This window comes from Trichomycterus rosablanca, chromosome 6 (assembly GCF_030014385.1).
Source record: "Trichomycterus rosablanca isolate fTriRos1 chromosome 6, fTriRos1.hap1, whole genome shotgun sequence".
Taxonomy (NCBI): domain Eukaryota; kingdom Metazoa; phylum Chordata; class Actinopteri; order Siluriformes; family Trichomycteridae; genus Trichomycterus; species Trichomycterus rosablanca.
In genome coordinates this window covers 2,872,852-2,891,610 of record NC_085993.1, presented here as the reverse complement: position 1 = coordinate 2,891,610, position 18,759 = coordinate 2,872,852, and the positions used below count along the sequence as shown (strand labels likewise).

At 45.4% G+C, this 18,759-nt stretch overlaps 1 protein-coding gene across 1 annotated transcript in view; it reads left to right on the top strand.

Moving 5' to 3' along the window:
* tmem131 (transmembrane protein 131) overlaps positions 1-18,759 on the top strand; it is a 109,725-nt gene that overhangs the window by 73,048 nt on the left and 17,918 nt on the right. The window contains exons 16-28 of the mRNA XM_062997264.1: positions 250-360; positions 1,565-1,699; positions 3,326-3,430; positions 3,523-3,609; positions 5,636-5,788; positions 6,836-6,911; positions 7,021-7,135; positions 8,812-8,950; positions 9,434-9,543; positions 10,571-10,637; positions 13,844-13,992; positions 16,903-17,045; positions 18,287-18,476. Of these exons, the coding sequence (XP_062853334.1) occupies positions 250-360; positions 1,565-1,699; positions 3,326-3,430; positions 3,523-3,609; positions 5,636-5,788; positions 6,836-6,911; positions 7,021-7,135; positions 8,812-8,950; positions 9,434-9,543; positions 10,571-10,637; positions 13,844-13,992; positions 16,903-17,045; positions 18,287-18,476 (1,580 nt within the window). The remainder of the gene's footprint in view (positions 1-249; positions 361-1,564; positions 1,700-3,325; positions 3,431-3,522; positions 3,610-5,635; positions 5,789-6,835; positions 6,912-7,020; positions 7,136-8,811; positions 8,951-9,433; positions 9,544-10,570; positions 10,638-13,843; positions 13,993-16,902; positions 17,046-18,286; positions 18,477-18,759) is intronic.

The window sequence follows — 18,759 nt, the reverse complement described above, 5'->3', positions numbered from 1 at the left end:
GTCCATGACTGTGTTTGATATTAAACTTGTGAACTGATGAATCTTGTGTAATGAGTAACTACCGTTCCTGTCGTGACTGTAACCAAAGTGTAAAACATGACGTTAAAACCCTGATAAACAAACAAACAAAACAAAACACAGCAAAGAAACCAGAGGACACGTCAGTGAGCAGGCATCTGAGCTCATGTTTATGGATGAGGGTTGGTGCCCTCTTGACCTGCATTGTATTGTATTGTATTTTTTTTACAGCCTGTTGTCCTTCCACCCAGTCCTAACGAACACACCTTGGATTTTGGGGTCCTCAGTGCCACAGACTCCAAGAATTTGGTGTTTGTGGTTGTCAACAGCAACCCTATTGAGGTAGGAATGGTGTGATTTAGCAGTTTTATTTGGTTTTGTACAAGAACTAAGGGCGCATTCACATGAGACGAGGCAAAACCGCTTTTGCTCTTCTGTGCCGTTGTTTCCTATGGAGTGTGGCACCTGATCGACCCAGTTTGGCGCCGACCTTTTCAAAGCTCCTCCAATGAGACGAACTGTTTGATATGAGGCGGTAAAAGCGACTCAGGCCGTACGAACAACAATTTTATTATTATTATTTTTTTAAACCCCTTTTTCTCCCCTTTTAGCGCATCCAATTGTTCAATTAGCATCGTGCTTCCTCTCTGTCTATGCCGAACCCTGCCCTGACCGAGGTGATTGAAGCTAACCCGTATCCCCTCCGAAACACGAGCAGCAGCCAGATGCATCTTTGCCACCCACACATTGACGAGTTTGGCGCCACCCAGCGTTGCATGCGGAGAGACACACCCCAAGGGCACCCTCTCTCATCTCTGTGCAAGCGCCTCCAATCAGCCGGCAGAGAACGCAATCGCATTCTGACAGAGAGAGACCCACATATGAGCAACCGGCCAATCGTTGCTCATATAGCCACTCAGCTTCGAACCGGTAAAGCAAGGCTGGATTCGATACCACGCTCTCAGAATCCAGCCCTGGTTGCAGCGCGTCTCTTTTTACCGCTGCGCCACCTGAGCGGCAGCATTTAACGTGACTTATTGTAGTAAAACAGCGAGTGAGGAATGTGATCAGTGGAGGAACTTATGAGCAGTAATAATGAAGAGAAGTTTAGTGCTCCTGTCTCCTTCTTTTACTACATTAAACCACGTTAAGCTTTATTTTTAGACTCTGGGAGAAGCTGATTCTGATTCTCACCATTTATCAGAAGCTGGAGCTGTAACACAAGTTTAAAGGTGAAACAGGGAGGAGAATCCAGATAAACACAGATACACGTGGAGCTGTAACACCGGATCTGCACCTTATTCCACACTGATGCAGATTCAGCTCAGATTCACGATTTGTGCTGAGGCTCGAATGCGAATGCGCCCTAAACGTAGAACATGTTGTAATTGTGTAACTTGACACCTCTGATGTCTAAGTTCCTGACTCATTTATTTGGTCTGGGAAGGAAGTTGAACCGAAGCTCGAACTGAGATCACATGATCGCACAGGAGAAATGATGTTCATGTTTAACGCTGTCGCTCTACTGACTCATGACTCTCCACAGCTGGAAATAAAGTCGTGGCTGGTGACCGGGGACAGTCTGTCTATGGAGCTACTCACCACAGAAAAGGGGAACAGGAGCACGGCGCTGAGTCGACTCGGAGAACTCCACGACAGCTCAGCCGCCCATCACCAGACCGTAAGAATTTATAAATAAATGTTTTTTTGAGTCACTTTCATCAATCGTTGTATCCTGGTCAGGGTCATGGTTCTGGTTCTGCCGGGAAACACCCTGCACAGGATGCCACTCCATTTCAGGAGCAAGTTTGAACATAGCCAGACATGTCTGTGTAGACGATGGGCCTGCAGATAGCACCGCTGAGGGCTTGCGTAATAGACGCTCATGTTTAGGCTCATTGGTGTTTTTTTACAATGATGTACACTATATTTCCAAAAGTATTCACTCACCCTCCAGATCATTGAATTCAGGTGTTCCGATCACTTCCATGGTCACAGGTGTATAAAACCGAGCACCTCGGCATGCAGACTGCTTCTACACACATCAGCGAAGGAACGGGTCGCTCTCAGGAGCTCAGTGAATTCCAGCGTGGTACCGTGATGCCACCTGATGCCACAGTCGACCGTCAGTGCTATTATAACAAAGTGGAAGCGATTAAGAACGACAGCAACTCAGCCACCAAGTGTTACCACGTAAAATAACAGAGTGGGTCAGCGGATCCAAACTTCATGTGGCTTCAGATGAGCTGAAGAACAGCGTGTAGAGCTTCATGGAACGGGTCTCCATGGCCGAGCAGCTGCATCCAAGCCTCACGTCACCGAGCGTAATGCAAAGCGTCGGATGCGGTGGTGTAAAGCACGCCGCCACTGGACTCTAGAGCAGTGCAGACGTGTTCTCTGGAGTGACGGATCACGCTTCTCCGTCTGGCGATCCGATGGACGAGTCTGGGTTTGGCGGTTGCCAGGAGAACGGTACCTGTCTGACTGTATTGTGCCGAGTGTAAAGTGTGGTGGAGGGGGGATTATGGTGTGGGGGTGTTTTTCAGGAGTCGGGCTCGGCCCCTCAGTTCCAGTGAAAGGAACTCTTAATGCTTCAGCACACCAAGAGATTCTGGACAATTTCATGCTCCCGACTCTGTGGGAACAGTTTGGGGATGGCCCCTTCCTGTTCCAACATGACTGCGCACCGGTGCACAAAGCACAAGCTCCATAAAGACGTGGATGAGCCAGTTTGGTGTGGAAGAACTTGACTTGCCTCGACCCGATAGATAGAACACCTTTGGGATGAATCAGAGCGGAGACTGTGAGCCAGGCCTTCTCATCCAACATCAGTGTCTGACCTCACAAATGCGCTTCTGGAGGAATGGTCAAAAATTCCCATAAACACACTCCTAAACCTTGTGGAAAGCCTTCCCAGAAGAGTTGAAGCTGTTATAGCTGCAAAGGGTGGCGACATCATATTAAACCCTGTGGATTAAGAATGGGAGTCACTCAAGTTCACTCAAGACTGCAGTCCAGACCTATATTTATATTAATACATTTATAAACCTAAGGATGATAATTGCTGTACTTTTCTTGGGACATTACCCAAACAATTAAGTGTTTATAAGAGGTGATGCAATGCCCCCGTTCCAATATTTTTGGCACATGTTGCCTCATTTCTACAGATTTATCGGCACTGTTTCGGCTGTGTGCTGGAACTTTATTTTTTTTCCCATGCATGTGAGTTAGTAAAATCATATGGAAACCAGAAGGGCATCTGTTCTACGGGGCCTCATTTGCATGCGTGTGTTGGTTTTCTCTGCAGGTAATTTTGGCTTCTGGCTATTATGCAGCATTTAAAGTAACTCTGGTGGCTAAAGCTCTGGAGGGCGTGTATGACGGAGCCGTACACATCACCACGGATTACGAGGTTCGTGATCCCCGTTCCAGATACCGCTGACGTGACCGGGCTTGTTCCGATGTGCAGGTCTCAGTGGAAATGTGATCTCTTGTCTCTTTCAGATCCTGACCATCCCTGTAAAGGCCCTGATAGCTGTGGGAACGTTAGGCTGCTCGCCCAAACACATAGTCATGCCGCCGTCATTTCCGGTAAGTTGCCCCCTGAATGCTAGTTAATGCCATTTTGGGTGTAAAGATTGTAAACATAAACATAGTAATAAACACCAGAGCAGCTTCAGTAAATATTAGGACCGATTTTAGTCTAAAACGCCATGTGACTCGCACTAGAAATGCTGATTGGCCGGATGTACGGCAATTTAGTCATACACTGACTAAATCAGTTACTTGTAAGCTCTGTTAGCCTTGTATCTTTAGTGCTAGGAAGCAATCATTTGGGGAAATTACAGTGGTAACCTAGTGGGTAGAGCTTTGGGCTGTCAATCGAAGGGTTGAGAGTTCGAATCCCAGCTCTGCCTTTACATCTACATTTATATTTGCAGCATTTATCGGACGCTTTCATCCGAAGCGACTTGGGCCTTGCTCAGGGGCCCAACAGGGACAACTTTGGTGATGGTGGTGCTTGAATCGGCCATGTAGCCACTGTTGGGCCCTTGAGCAAGGCCCTTAACCCTCTTGGCTCCAGGAAGGCCGTACAATGGCGCTCACCCTGCGCTTTGACCCCACCTTCCAAACAAGAATTTTCTGTGCAGTTGTAGCTTAGTGGTTAAGGTACTGGACTAGTAATCAGAAGGTTGCTGGTTCAAGCCCCACCACTGCCAGACTGCCACTGTTGGACCCTTGAGCAAGGCCCTTAACCCTCGAAGGGTTGAGAGTTCGAATCCCAGCTCTGCTATTACATCTACATTTATTTTTGCAGCATTTATCTGTCACTGAATACAATTTAAGCAATTGAGGGTTAAGGGCCTTGCTCGGGGGTCCAACAGCAGCAATTTGAACAATGGTGGGTCTTGAATCAGCCATGTAGCCACTGTTGGGCCCTTGAGCGAGGCCCCTAACCCTCTCGGCTCAAGGGGCATCGTACAATGACTGCGCTCTGACCCCACCGTCTGAACGAGCTCAAAGAATTTCCTGGGCAGTTGTAGCTTAGTGGTTAAGGTACTGGACTAGTAATCAGAAGGTTGCTGGTTCAAGCCCCACCACTGCCAGACTGCCACTGTTGGACCCTTGAGCAAGGCCCTTAACCCTCGAAGGGTTGAGAGTTCGAATCCCAGCTCTGCTATTACATCTACATTTATTTTTGCAGCATTTATCTGTCACTGAATACAATTTAAGCAATTGAGGGTTAAGGGCCTTGCTCGGGGGTCCAGCAGCAGCAATTTGAACAATGGTGGGTCTTGAATCAGCCATGTAGCCACTGTTGGGCCCTTGAGCGAGGCCCCTAACCCTCTCGGCTCCAGGGGCATCGTACAATGACTGCGCTCTTACCCCACCGTCTGAACGAGCTCAAAGAATTTCCTGGGCAGTTGTAGCTTAGTGGTTAAGGTACTGGACTAGTAATCAGAAGGTTGCTGGTTCAAGCCCCACCACTGCCAGACTGCCACTGTTGGACCCTTGAGCAAGGCCCTTAACCCTCGAAGAGTTGAGACTATGAATCCCAGCTCTGCTATTACATCTACATTTATTTTTGCAGCATTTATCTGTCACTGAATACAATTTAAGCAATTGAGGGTTAAGGGCCTTGCTCGGGGGTCCAGCAGGGACAACTTTGGCGATGGCGGGGCTTGAGTCAGCCATGTAGCCACTGTTGGGCCCTCGAGCGAGGCCCCTAACCCTCTCGGCTCCAGGGGCATCGTACAATGGCTGACCCTGCGCTCTGACCCCACCTTCCAAATGAGCTAAAATAATTTTCAGGGCAGTTGTAGCTTAGTGGGTTAACTACTTAGTGGACTAGTAATCAGAAGGTTGCTGGTTCAAGCCCCACCACTGCCAGGTTGTCACGTTCTATTCTATTGTTAGATCACCTCTTTGTGCCAATTGGCTTCTGTGTACGTTTTATCAGCTCCCAGAATGCAAGATTTGAAAAATGTAATTGGACTGAATTTCCCTGCCCGTCCTCTCAGTGGAAAAACGATATGTCTCATTTTTGGCCGAATGTTTGCTTTATAAATGATCTGTATATGAATGCCGATGGTGTGTTTTTGCATATCACCTCCAGGGAAAAGTGGTGCACCAGGGGCTGAGCATTCAGAGCTCGTTCTCACAGAGGGTGAGGCTCCAGCAGATCCTCTCTCTCACCGAGGACGTTCGCTTCTACTACAAACGCCTGCGCAGCAACAAACTAGAGCTGGAGCCCAGGCGCAAGTCAAAGGTGATTATTGTTATTACAGTATAACCAGACCTGAACCTTCTCTGAAGTAAATGTTACTAAAGTTCCTCCTCTGACCGTCCAGGAATTCTCAAAATAGTGAGAGGAACCACGACCAACTGTAGTTGCTGGTGATGTTCTTACACAGTTATATTTATTCATCCAGTTTTTATTCTATTTCCTATTTTTAGTCCTATCCATTTCCCCAATTGTAACTTTCTCCATTGCTATGGTGGCTCGGTGGGTAGCACTGTCGCCTCACAGGAGTGTTTGCATGTTCTCCCCGGGTTTCCTCCGGGAGCTCCGGTTTCCTCCCACAGTCCAAAGACCTGCAAGTGCTACCTGTCCTGTCATGAATGTAACCAAAGTGTGCAAAATATGACCTTAAAATCCTAATAATTAATAAATAATTAAATAATTCTCCATGGCTGTGTACCCCCTTCCTGCCCCACAATGTAGTCACTGACCACTTCTTCTAACCAGCTGGAGATGGAGTCACACAGGGAGCAGTATAGCGTACAGAGAGTGACGCACCACTGTCTGTAAATTAACCGTATCTCGTGCCGGTGCCTTGATCTCAATCAGCAGAGGCCACAGTTGTATTACCAATAAGAAACCTGTTCGGCCATTCCCTCTGTCTAATTCCTTAGCCAGTCGTGTCTGTGTGGTCGCTCGACTGGTTGACAGCACAGCTAAGGCAGTGGCGGCCTAGTGCGTTAGACCGCTGCACTACGTGGGCACCTAATCTGCTTTTATTTGTTGTATAATTCATCCACTTATTAACCTGCTTAGGACGAGGTAGCTTTAAAAAGTAGCGTCCACTTTTCTTAGGGCTTTAGGTTTAGTACTTGAGCAGGAATTCAGCCTTCATAATCAAAGCGTGTTTTGTATATAATACAAGTCTATAATCACTTGTGTATATAAGCGTCTATAATGCTGTTATCAGTCTGTTCGCCTGTAGTAAGTCAGTGTTGTTTAATATTGAATCTATGAGTTAATCAAAAGCAATTTTACTGCAAGTTACCTTCATCTGCTGTCTTCCCTTCACAGATTGCAAATATTTATTTCGACGCCGGTTTGCAGTGTGGCGATCACTGTTACGTAGGATTACCGTTCGTCCTGAAATGTAAGTACAGCCTCTCTAGTGTTCACTGAGGAGCGAATCATTTTAGCGTTTGGTTGGTTGGTTGGTTGGTTTGTTTGTTGGCTGAACACTTGTAGTTTTTGCTCTGCAGCCGACGCGAGACCGTACAGCCCTGCCATGCAGGAGGACATTTGGGACTCGGATGTAGATTTGCATCAGAAGCTGCTGAAGAGATGGAGAGAGTTAAAGGAACAGTCAGGACTCGAGTGAGTCTTCAAAAAAAAAAAGAAAAAAGACATTTTCAAGTCGTATTTCAGTGTATTAATCTTATTTAGTTTCATGTTTTATATAAGGGCTGTGGAGCTTGGACTAAAGGCCTCCAGTCTGTGGTCCAGTTTAAGGAATTTTAAGGAATCTAAGAATTTAGACATGCCTTCTTCTCGGGAGCGTAGAGAGATCAGTAGGTTTTCAGACAGCCCCATGGTAATTAAACGTAATAATTAGAAGGGTGTCCACATACTTTTGGCTGTATAGTGTTGCTCAGAGGTTGAGGTACTGGACTAGGAATGAGAGTGTTCCTATTTCAAGCCCCACCACCTCCAGGTTGCCACTTCTGGGCCCTTGAACAAGGCCCTTGACCCCACGTAATACCTAATTTATACAGTAGTAGGAATGCAGTCGTCATCATGTCATGTGGATGGAAGCGAACAATACAAACAACGACCCAAAAGTAATGGCGGGTTACTGGATAACCACAGTAACGCCGTACGCTGGAGGCCGTGTCCCAGGTACTGAGACCTTGTTTTCAAGCTTGTCGCTCGGTGGCACAGCCGACAGAAAGCGTTTTTGTGGGCGCCCAGGTGGTGCAGCGGGAAATTCCGCTAGCACACCAGCGCCGAGATTCTGGACTCATCGGTTCGACACTCGGTGTTGCCACCGGACGGCTGGGTGCCATCTAGCAGGCATGACTGGCAGTGCCTGCAGGGAAGGTTGACCGGAGTATGTGGGTGGGGTCTTCATGCACTATATGGGACAGTGGTAGCCTAGTGGGTGGAGCTTTGGGCTATCAACCGGAAGATTGGGGGTTCAAATCCAGGCTCTGCTCTTCAGCCACTGTTGGGTCCTTGAGCAAGGCCCTTAACCCTGTCTGCTCCAGGGGCACCGTACGATGGCCGACCCTGCGCTCTGACCCCAGCTTCCAAACAAGCCGGGATATGCGAAGAAAGAATTTTATTGTATTGTACAACTGTATATGTATATATGACAAATAAAGTATATATATATCTACAGTATGTGGCGCCTGTGCGGTGTGCGTGGGTGGAAGGGGGTTCCGTTGGGGGCTGCACGCAGGTCAGAGGAGACGTGAGCAGCAATAGACCCACCTCGACTGCAAAAAAAAAAAAGGATCCTCAGCAGCGGAAGACAGATTGACTACACTAAATTGGGAGAAAATGCATAAACATATATAAAAATAAAAGCATTTTTGCTGTGCAATATGTGCCCAACCTCGCTGTGAACAAGCGCAAAATACTTGTTAAAGATACCGTGTTAAAACCGACTAAGAGAAGCGTACAGACCGCTGCTTCGCTCTCAGTTGGAATTAAGCATCAGCAATGAATAGACGTCTTTGGTTCATCATTGACATCCCTAATTTAGAGTGTCAGTGAGGGTGAGAGTATCGCCCTCTGTGTTTCTCCTGAAATGAACATCATACCTTAGATTTTTTAATTGTAAAGTTGCATTACCAGATTGTACAGGCCATGTGCGGAAGCGTCTTCGATCATTTACCCGCCTCTGTAACCTAAAACCTGCCGTAACACGACTTCAGTCTTTCTCCAAAACACCCATTAAAGTCAGACTATCATTAAATCTCAGAAACTGTGTTTTATTACGAATACCTGCCAGATTTATTTAACACCTGACGTTTTGTCTCTGGCTCCAGGGTCGAGGCGTTCTTCGAGGTAAACACAGATCTGCAGAAGAAGGTGCAGGCTCGGATAACGGCACAGCTCACCTGGCCCTCGCTGGTCAACTCCTCAGAGCAGGTTCTGTTCCCCCTGACCAACATCCACAGCTCCTCGGTGAGTGCCGGCGCCCGTTTTCTTTTTTTTTTTTATAACCTCCAACCAAAATGCTGAATGAAGGTTCTGGTCAGTTTATGGTCAAAAGTATGTAGACACCTGATCATTGTACAGTATATGTGAGCATTTGTGAGTTTAGGTACTCGGCTTGGACTAAAGGCCTCCAGTCTGTGGTCCAGTTTAAGGAATTTTAAGGAATGCCTTCTTCTCGGGAGCGTAGAGAGATCAGTAGGTTTGCAGACAGCCCTATCGTAATTAAACTTAATAATTAGAAGGGTGTCCACATACGTTTGGCTGTATAGTGTTGCTCAGAGGTTAAGGTACTGGACTAGAAATGAGAATGTTTCTATTTCAAGCCCCACCACCTCCAGGTTGCCACTGTTGGGCCCTTGAGCAAGGCCCCTAACCCTCAATTGCTTGGTTTGTATTTAGCATCAATGAAAGCTGTCACGTAGCATCACAGTTTCCTCCTCTCTTCATCAGGAGGAAGAGATCGTTCTGGAGAACCCGGCCGACGTCCCCGTCTACGTGCAGGTCCTTCCCGTCGCCCTCTACCCAAACCCCTCGGCGTTCACAGCGATACTGGAGGACAGGTAAAGCACGCGACTCGCTTACAGTGTTCCTACAGGCTCTGAGGAACTGCTGTAAAACATAGAGATGAAGTGCAGCATGGGAAAGCGACCTGCCTGTGCCTGTATCTCACACGTCTGCAGGAAGCCGCCGCGATGCCAAAAATAGGCGAACGTGTTTAAATTGCAAATCGTAGCTGTAGCTTTAACTGCTTAATTATTTGTACTTGCACCAGTTTATTTATGGGATTTTTAAGTGGGTAATCGGTTTCACCACAAATTAATACAGCTTCACATAATGTTACGAAAATATTTGTGTTTACGTTGCACATTACGTTATTTTTTAAGTGTTTTTTCGCTTTGACAAGGTGAACTGTACAAACTATGACTGAAAATATCTCTATTTTATTATTTGTTAAATGAATATTAGCCTTTTTATTGCATAAAACATTTTATGCAGGGTATTGGCATCCATAATACCCTGCGTACTGTTTTCCTAAAAGCATGACAAAATAAAAGTTCTTCGTTAGTTTGTACCACATGGGGAACCACAGCCATAAAAATAACAATAAGACCCAATAAAATGGCCCAAAATATAAAGACAAGAAACATAATGCGTCATGTTGTTAAAACCCAAATAAAGAATAAATAAATTAATTAACTGTGCCACACGGAGTTTGTTTGGCTGTGTCTGTGTGGGGTGGCCGAACAGCCTAGCCACTGGGAGGTGCATTCCTCAGTGCGCTCTCGATGCTGGTCCCAAGCCTGAATAATACGAGTTCCACCAGGAAGGGCATCTGACGTAAAAACTGTGCCAATTCAGGTGACGCGCAAATAAAATAAATAAAAGAATAAAAAACGTGATGTAAATAGTGGTAACAATAAACCATTTATACTGTATGGTTTGATGACGGATATGAGACAGAAAAGCATCTTGCACCCCTGTGCACCAGTTTTAGTACACCAGATTTCACCTTCACACGGATCCGGTCTGAGTTCATGCTTATTTCATCACACACAGCCGTTAATTTCATGTAACTCTTCTTCCCAGGTTCCCAAGAGTCAAAATATCCAACATTGACACCAACACACTGGAATTCGAGGTCTGCAGAAATCAAGTGAGTGTTTACTGTGATCTAACCGGAGCTCAGCAGGGTTTGTTCTGTTCATCTAATAATCTAGTGCAGATGAAGCACCTTTATTTACTGTATATATACATTAAAACCACCTCCTTGTTTCTACACTCACTGTCCATTTTATCAGCTCCACTTACCATATAGAAGCACTTTGTAGTTCTACAATTACTGACTGTAGTCCATCTGTTTCACCCTGTTCTTCAATAGTCAGGACCCCCACAGGACCACCACAGAGCAGCTATTATTTAGGTGGTTCGCACATCTATCACTGCTGTTTAAGTCGGTCATCTTCTAGACCTTCATCGGTGGTCGCAGGACGCTGCCCACGGGGCGCTGTTTGCTGGATATTTTTGGTTGGTGGACTGTTCTCAGTCCAGCAGTGACAGTGAGGTGTTTAAAAACTCCAGCAGCGCTGCTGTGTCTGATCCACTCATACCAGCACAACACACACTAACACACCACCACCATGTCAGTGTCACTGCAGTGCTGAGAATGATCCACCACCTAAATAATACCTGCTCTGTGGTGGTCCTGTGGGGGTCCTGACCATTGAAGAACAGCATGATGGACTACAGTCAGTAATTGTAGAACTACAAAGTGCTTCTATATGGTAAGTGGAGCTGATAAAATGGACAGTGAGTGTAGAAACAAGGAGGTGGTTTTAATGTTATGGCTGATCAGTTTATATATATATATATATATATATATATATATAGATAGTACAATTAAATGCTTTTCTCACATATCCCAGCTTGTTTGGAGGCCCACAGCCTTCTGTTTGATAGCCCAAAGCTCCCCTACTAGGCTACCACTGTCCCATGTACAGTAGTTGCACTAGATGTATTTTTGCATCATTTTTAAGTAGGCATGTGTGGTTTACCTATTTCGGTCAGGGCCATGGCACCACAGAGCACCCACATATGATTTTAAACCAATAATTACTTGGTACGCTGTTATTAAACCCAATTAAATCAGGTTTGGTGCTTCAGGTTTGGTATGTGAAAGAAGTGCTTACCTAAAACTCGGTGTGTGCTGAGATTTTAAGGATCATACCCTACGCTCTGACTGCGTTTGCAACACGATCGATCCTAACAGTTGTTAAAAATGCATTCGCTAGGTTCAGTTTGTGGAAAAATCACACTATTGCTTCATATACCTTCATAGAAAATTCTCATCTGGGATGAATAAAGTACATCTGTCTGTTTTTGATCTGTAAGTCGTCCACTTCTTACGTTTACTACTGATTTAAAGCACATGTTTGTATAAGGGGAGAGTGTCTGTATGGCCCTAGTTCAGGAACTATCAACTAATGGCATGTTATTACTAGAGATGGGACGATCGGGGTTTTTGGCACCGATTGCGATCTCCGATCTCTTTTCAGGGCAATCGGACGATAGTCGATTTCGATCGCGGGGGGCGGTGACATGCAATTTTTAGCGCAAAATCAGCAGTAAATAATAAAGTAACCAAACAATTATTTTTTTCACCCACAGGAGACATATCTTATTAGTCTAACTGACCACACACACACACAGGTTTAATGTTATCAAGTTTAGTCTTAAAAAGAGCCTCACAGTGAAAATAAACCGAAAGCAACAGCGTGTGTGTGTTTCTTTAAAAAAACGCTTTGTTCACAGTGTCGCTTTAAATGATTCTGATTCAGGAGTCGAATGTGACGCGTAAGTTTCTCTCTCCGTTTTTACTGTTATTAATAAATGCTGTGTTTCTAAATAAACACCAGCTACTACAGAACATTTTGTGTGACTTTCTTACATTAAAAAGCTTAATTAAACCGCTATTACCACAGAGCGGTCACCGAGTCAGACTCGTTCCGTCTGTGGAGCTAAAAGTTCTGATTACCCTAAAAGTTCAGCAGATGATCCTGAACTAACGAATTTGGTAATGAATAAACTTTTGCCTCTGATTGGCTCTGTAACGTTTTCTGTTCTCATCTACATCACAAGTAAGAACCGCTCACGATTTACCAAAGTGAACCAGGAGTTTATATAACGTGCTGATAGAATCCACTCAGATGTGACCGGGTTGAATTATCTTTTTAAAGTAAATATTACAATCAGCAAAATCACATCGTATGTATGATGCACAACGTTGATGATGTTATTTTAGGTCATGAAGAGCTTTCACTGTGGTTTCTGTACGATGGTTTCTGTACGATGGTTGATGAATGGTGATGTGATGGTTGGTGCTTCGTAGCTCAAAGTCTGGATCAATCCACTGAGCTGTTAACTTAACGTGATCTTTATATATCACACGATCGGATCGGCTACTTTTAGGAAATATCGCCGATCGCCGATAGCATATTTTGATTAAAAATCGGCCGATACCGATTCATAGCCGATCGATCGTCCCATCTCTAGTTGTTACAACTCCTCTCCACATCTCTATACATTGTTATCCTTTGCCACATGAGGAACTGGGACTGGAGGGTCGGACCAACAGGCCGAACTTAATTCTGCTCAATATTTATTGTATCTCTGTAAAAAAAAAAAAAAGCAGTAAATTGTACAGTTTTAATGAGCTGTAAATTAAACACACGACTTTTTATCTGACTTCAGTAAATAAATACTTAGACGTCCATGTCTTGTTAAAAACTCTATCGTCTCTATCTACACTTATTTACATCTGGTTTCTAATCGCATCAGGGACAGCCAATGGGCCGGATGTGGCCCGGGTGCCATACAATACCCAGGTCTGCTTTAACACATCATCATGCAGCGGGATAATCCGCAAGCACACCAGCGCCGAGATTCTGATCTCCACGGTTCGAAACTTGGCGTTGCCAGTGGTATAATTGGCAGTGCCTGCAGCAGACACGGTTCTGCTAGGGCGGGATGACCGGACTATGTGGGGTGGGGTCTTCAAACGCTGTGTAAGGACCCTGATTGGCAGATAGAGGCGCCTGTGCAGAATGTACAGGGGAAAAAGGGTTCTGCAAAGGGCTGCGTGTGGGTCGGAGGAGGCGTGAGCAGCAATATACCCACCTCGACTGCAGTCAGGGATCCACCGGCAGCGGAAGACAAACTGACTACACTAAAATGGGAGAAAATGCATAAATAAAATAGATAAAAAAGAATTAAGCTACTGCTTTACTCTCATAAATTGTACTGTGTAAACATTGTGCCTGTTATCGAACTGCTCACTGACTCTGCGTGTGTGTCGTGTTTCAGTCCTCAGTAACGAGTTCTGCAGGATTCACGGACGGCTCCACACACAGCTTTGTCTTCAACATGCTGCTGATGCCCGGGGAAGCTAAATCACTCACTGTGAAGTTCTCACCCGTCAGTAATCACACCGTCTCCTCCCTGCTTGTGGTCAGGTGAGTTACGAATCTTATCTCTTAAACTGGCAGCGTTTCACCGGTGGCTGCACGTTAACTGTTCGTACAGACCAGCCGTTATCTTCAGTAAGATTTACAACGTCTTAGTGAAACAACGTCTTCATACATTATATATATGTGTGTGTATATATCTGTGTGTATATATATGTCTCCTCCTGAGCAATTAGAGTTTAAGGGCCTTGCTTAAGCGCCCAACAGTGGCAACGTGGCAGTGGTGGGGCTTGAACCAGTGACCTTTTGATTACCAGTCCGGTATCTTAACCGCTAGGCTACAACTGCCCATATACACAAATATATACAGTGTATCACAAAAGTGAGTACACCCCTCACATTTCTGCAGATATTTAAGTATATCTTTTCATGGGACAACACTGACAAAATGACACTTTGACACAATGAAAAGTAGTCTGTTTGCAGCTTATATAACAGTGTAAATTTATTCTTCCCTCAAAATAACTCAATATACAGCCATTAATGTCTAAACCACCGGCAACAAAAGTGAGTACACCCCTAAGAGACTACACCCCTAAATGTCCAAATTGAGCACTGCCTGTCATTTTCCCTCCAAAATGTCATGTGATTTGTTAGTGTTACTAGGTCTCAGGTGTGCATAGGGAGCAGGTGTGTTCAATTTAGTAGTACAGCTCTCACACTCTCTCATACTGGTCACTGAAAGTTCCAACATGGCACCTCATGGCAAAGAACTCTCTGAGGATCTTAAAAGACGAATTGTTGCGCTACATGAAGATGGCCAAGGCTACAAGAAGATTGCCAACACCCTGAAACTGAGCTGCAGCACAGTGGCCAAGATCATCCAGCGTTTTAAAAGAGCAGGGTCCACTCAGAACAGACCTCGCGTCGGTCGTCCAAAGAAGCTGAGTGCACGTGCTCAGCGTCACATCCAACTGCTGTCTTTGAAAGATAGGCGCAGGAGTGCTGTCAGCATTGCTGCAGAGATTGAAAAGGTGGGGGGTCAGCCTGTCAGTGCTCAGACCATACGCTGCACACTACATCAAATTGGTCTGCATGGCTGTCACCCCAGAAGGAAGCCTCTCCTGAAGTCTCTACACAAGAAAGCCCGCAAACAGTTTGCTGAAGACATGTCAACAAAGGACATGGATTACTGGAACCATGTCCTATGGTCTGATGAGACCAAGATTAATTTGTTTGGTTCAGATGGTCTCAAGCATGTGTGGTGGCAATCAGGTGAGGAGTACAAAGATAAGTGTGTCATGCCTACAGTCAAGCATGGTGGTGGGAATGCCATGGTCTGGGGCTGCATGAGTGCAGCAGGTGTTGGGGAGTTACATTTCATTGAGGGACACATGAACTCCAATATGTACTGTGAAATACTGAAGCAGAGCATGATCCCCTCCCTCCGGAAACTGGGTCGCAGGGCAGTGTTCCAGCATGATAATGACCCCAAACACACCTCTAAGACGACCACTGCTTTATTGAAGAGGCTGAGGGTAAAGGTGATGGACTGGCCAAGCATGTCTCCAGACCTAAACCCAATAGAACATCTTTGGGGCATCCTCAAGCGGAAGGTGGAGGAGCGCAAAGTCTCGAATATCCGCCAGCTCCGTGATGTCGTCATGGAGGAGTGGAAAAGCATTCCAGTGGCAACCTGTGAAGCTCTGGTAAACTCCATGCCCAGGAGAGTTAAGGCAGTTCTGGGAAATAATGGTGGCCACACAAAATATTGACACTTCAGGAACTTTCACTAAGGGGTGTACTCACTTTTGTTGCCGGTGGTTTAGACATTAATGGCTGTATATTGAGTTATTTTGAGAGAAGAATAAATTTACACTGTTATATAAGCTGCACACAGACTACTTTTCATTGTGTCAAAGTGTCATTTTGTCAGTGTTGTCCCATGAAAAGATATACTTAAATATCTGCAGAAATGTGAGGGGTGTACTCACTTTTGTGATACACTGTACATACATACATACACTGATCAGCCATAACATTAAAACCACCTCCTTGTTTCTACACTCACTGATAATTTTATCAGCTCCACTTACCATATAGAAGCACTTTGTAGTTCTACAATTACTGACTGTAGTCCATCTGTTTTGCTACATGCTACATGCGCCCCGTGGGCAGCGTCCTGTGACCACTGATGAAGGTCTAGAAGATGACCGACTCAAACAGCAGCAATAGATGAGCGATCGTCTCTGACTTTACATCTACAAGGTGGACCGACTAGGTAGGAGTGTCTGATAGAGTGGACAGTGAGTGGACGCGGTGTTTAAAAACTCCAGCAGCGCTGCTGTGTCTGATCCACTCATACCAGCACAACACACACTAACACACCACCACCATGTCAGTGTCACTGCAGTGCTGAGAATCATCCACCACCTAAATAATACCTGCTCTGTGGTGGTCCTGTGGGACCATTGAAGAACAGGGTGAAAGCAGGCTTAAAAGCATGTAGAGAAACAGATGGACTACAGTCAGTAATTGTAGAACTACAAAGTGCTTCTATGTATATAAAATGGACAGCGAGTGTAGAAACAAGGAGGTGGTTTTAATGTTATGGCTGATCAGTGTGTATGGGGGCAGATTCCTCCGTGAGCTTCGGTTTCCTCACAGTACAAAGACCTTGAATCTTGTATAAGCAGTAACTACCTGTTCTGTCATAAATGTAACAAACGTGTGTAAAACATGATGTTAAAGTCTTAATAAATAAATTAATTAATTATAGTTACAGTAGATCTTTGCTGTGTAGCTAAAATATATATTTTTTAACTGTGTTAGAAACAATAGCGCCCTGTTCCACACGTCGAATATGCAGTCAAGAGCAAGTGTATTATGATCCTAATTTTTATGCATTTGCATACATTTGCGTGTTTGGCCCTGACGTCGGCTTTGTTGTTTGTGCAGGAATAACCTGACAGTCCTGGACCTGATTATGGTGCATGGTCAGGGTTCCAGAGAGAGTCTAAAGCTAGCTGGGAAGCACCCAGGACCGGGCAGCTCGCTTCGATTTAAACTGACCGAGGCGCTCCTGAAAGACTGCTCGGAAAGTAAGTGTCGAGAGAAGTAGTTTATGCGAGCTTCGTGATGTAACCCGATGTAGTCAGTGCAGCTTTTAACGACTACCTTCTTCCTCAGGAAACACAGGCATGGAGGCATTGCTTCATTTTGGTTCTTACGTCACTCGTAATACGTGTCGCTTGTGCAATTTGGTGTTTTTCCGTAGTGGGATTTGACTTTCATCATTCCAAGGCTTTTCTGTGTTTAAAGTTTATCCGTTTGAATTGTTAGGGTGTGTAAAAGTCATTTACAAGGTGTTACTTAAGTTAAAGCTTTTATTTAAAATAACTGTGCAAGTAGGACAAAATGTGGTGGTGTGTGTGTGTGTGTGTGTTGGGAGGCTCAGGATCTCTACAAATGTGCAAACAGAGGGTAAAATGGAATAAATATATGTGTCTATGTGTATCTATATACACCGACCAGGCATAACATTATGAGCACTGACAGGTGAAGTGAATAACACTGATTATCTCTTCATCACGGCACCTGTTAGTGGGGGGGATATATTAGGCAGCGAGTGACATTTTATCCTTAAAGTTGATGTTAGAAGCAGGAAAAATGGGCGAGCGTGAGGATCTGAGGGCCAGATTGTGATGGCTAGACGACCGGGTCAGAGCATCTCCAAAACTGCAGCTCTTGTGGGGTGTGTCCCGGTCTGCAGTGGTCAGTATCTATCAAAAGTGGTAAACCGGCGACAGGGTCATGGGCGGCCGAGGCTCACTGATGCACGTGTGGTCCGATCCAACAGACGAGCTCCTGTAGCTCAAACTGCTGAAGAAGTTCATCCTGGTTCTGATAGAAAGGTGTCAGAATACACAGAGCATCACAGGTTGTTGCGTATGAGGCTGCATAGCCGCAGACCAGTCTGGGTGCCCCTGTCCACCGCCGAAAGCACCAACAATGGGCACGTGAGTGTCCGAACTGGACCACGGAGCAATAGAACAAGGTGGCGTGGTCTGATGAATCACGTTTTCTTTTACATCACATGGACCCGGGGAACACGTGCTTTGGGCGACGTTCTCCTTGGAGACCTCGGGTTCCTGCCATCCATGTGGACGTTACTCTGACACGTACCACCTACCTAAGCATCGTTACGGACCATGTTCACCCTCTCATGGAGACGCTATTCCCTGATGGCTGTGGCGCCCTGCCACAAAGCTAAGATGCTTCAGGAACGGTTTGAGGAGCTCAACAATGAGTTGAACAACCTTTTTTTTCCTTTTTTAAACAGAAAAAGATAAACCCAAGGAGCCCAATTTCACCATGCGAAGGACCTTCAGGCTGGAGAACACAGGGCTCCTTCCCATTCACATCCGTTCTATGGAGATCAGCGGCGCCACCTGTGAGGGCTACGGGTTTAAAGTTCTCAACTGTCAAGAATTTGCACTTAAACCGAACACTTCGAAAGACCTCATCATACTGTGAGTGACTCAGGAATCATTTATGTTGTTTCTGTATGTCTGCAAGTAAAAGCAACACATAATAGAGAAGGTTTTATATGGGAGAAGAGATTGGTGGAGTGTGTACACCGATCAGCCATAACATTAAAACCACCTCCTGGTTTCTACACTCACTGTCCATTTTATCAGCTCCACTTACCATATAGAAGCACTTTGTAGTTCTACAATTACTGACTGTAGTCCATCTGTTTCTCTGCATGCTTTGTTATCCTCCTTCCATGCTGTTCTTCAATGGTCAGAGCAG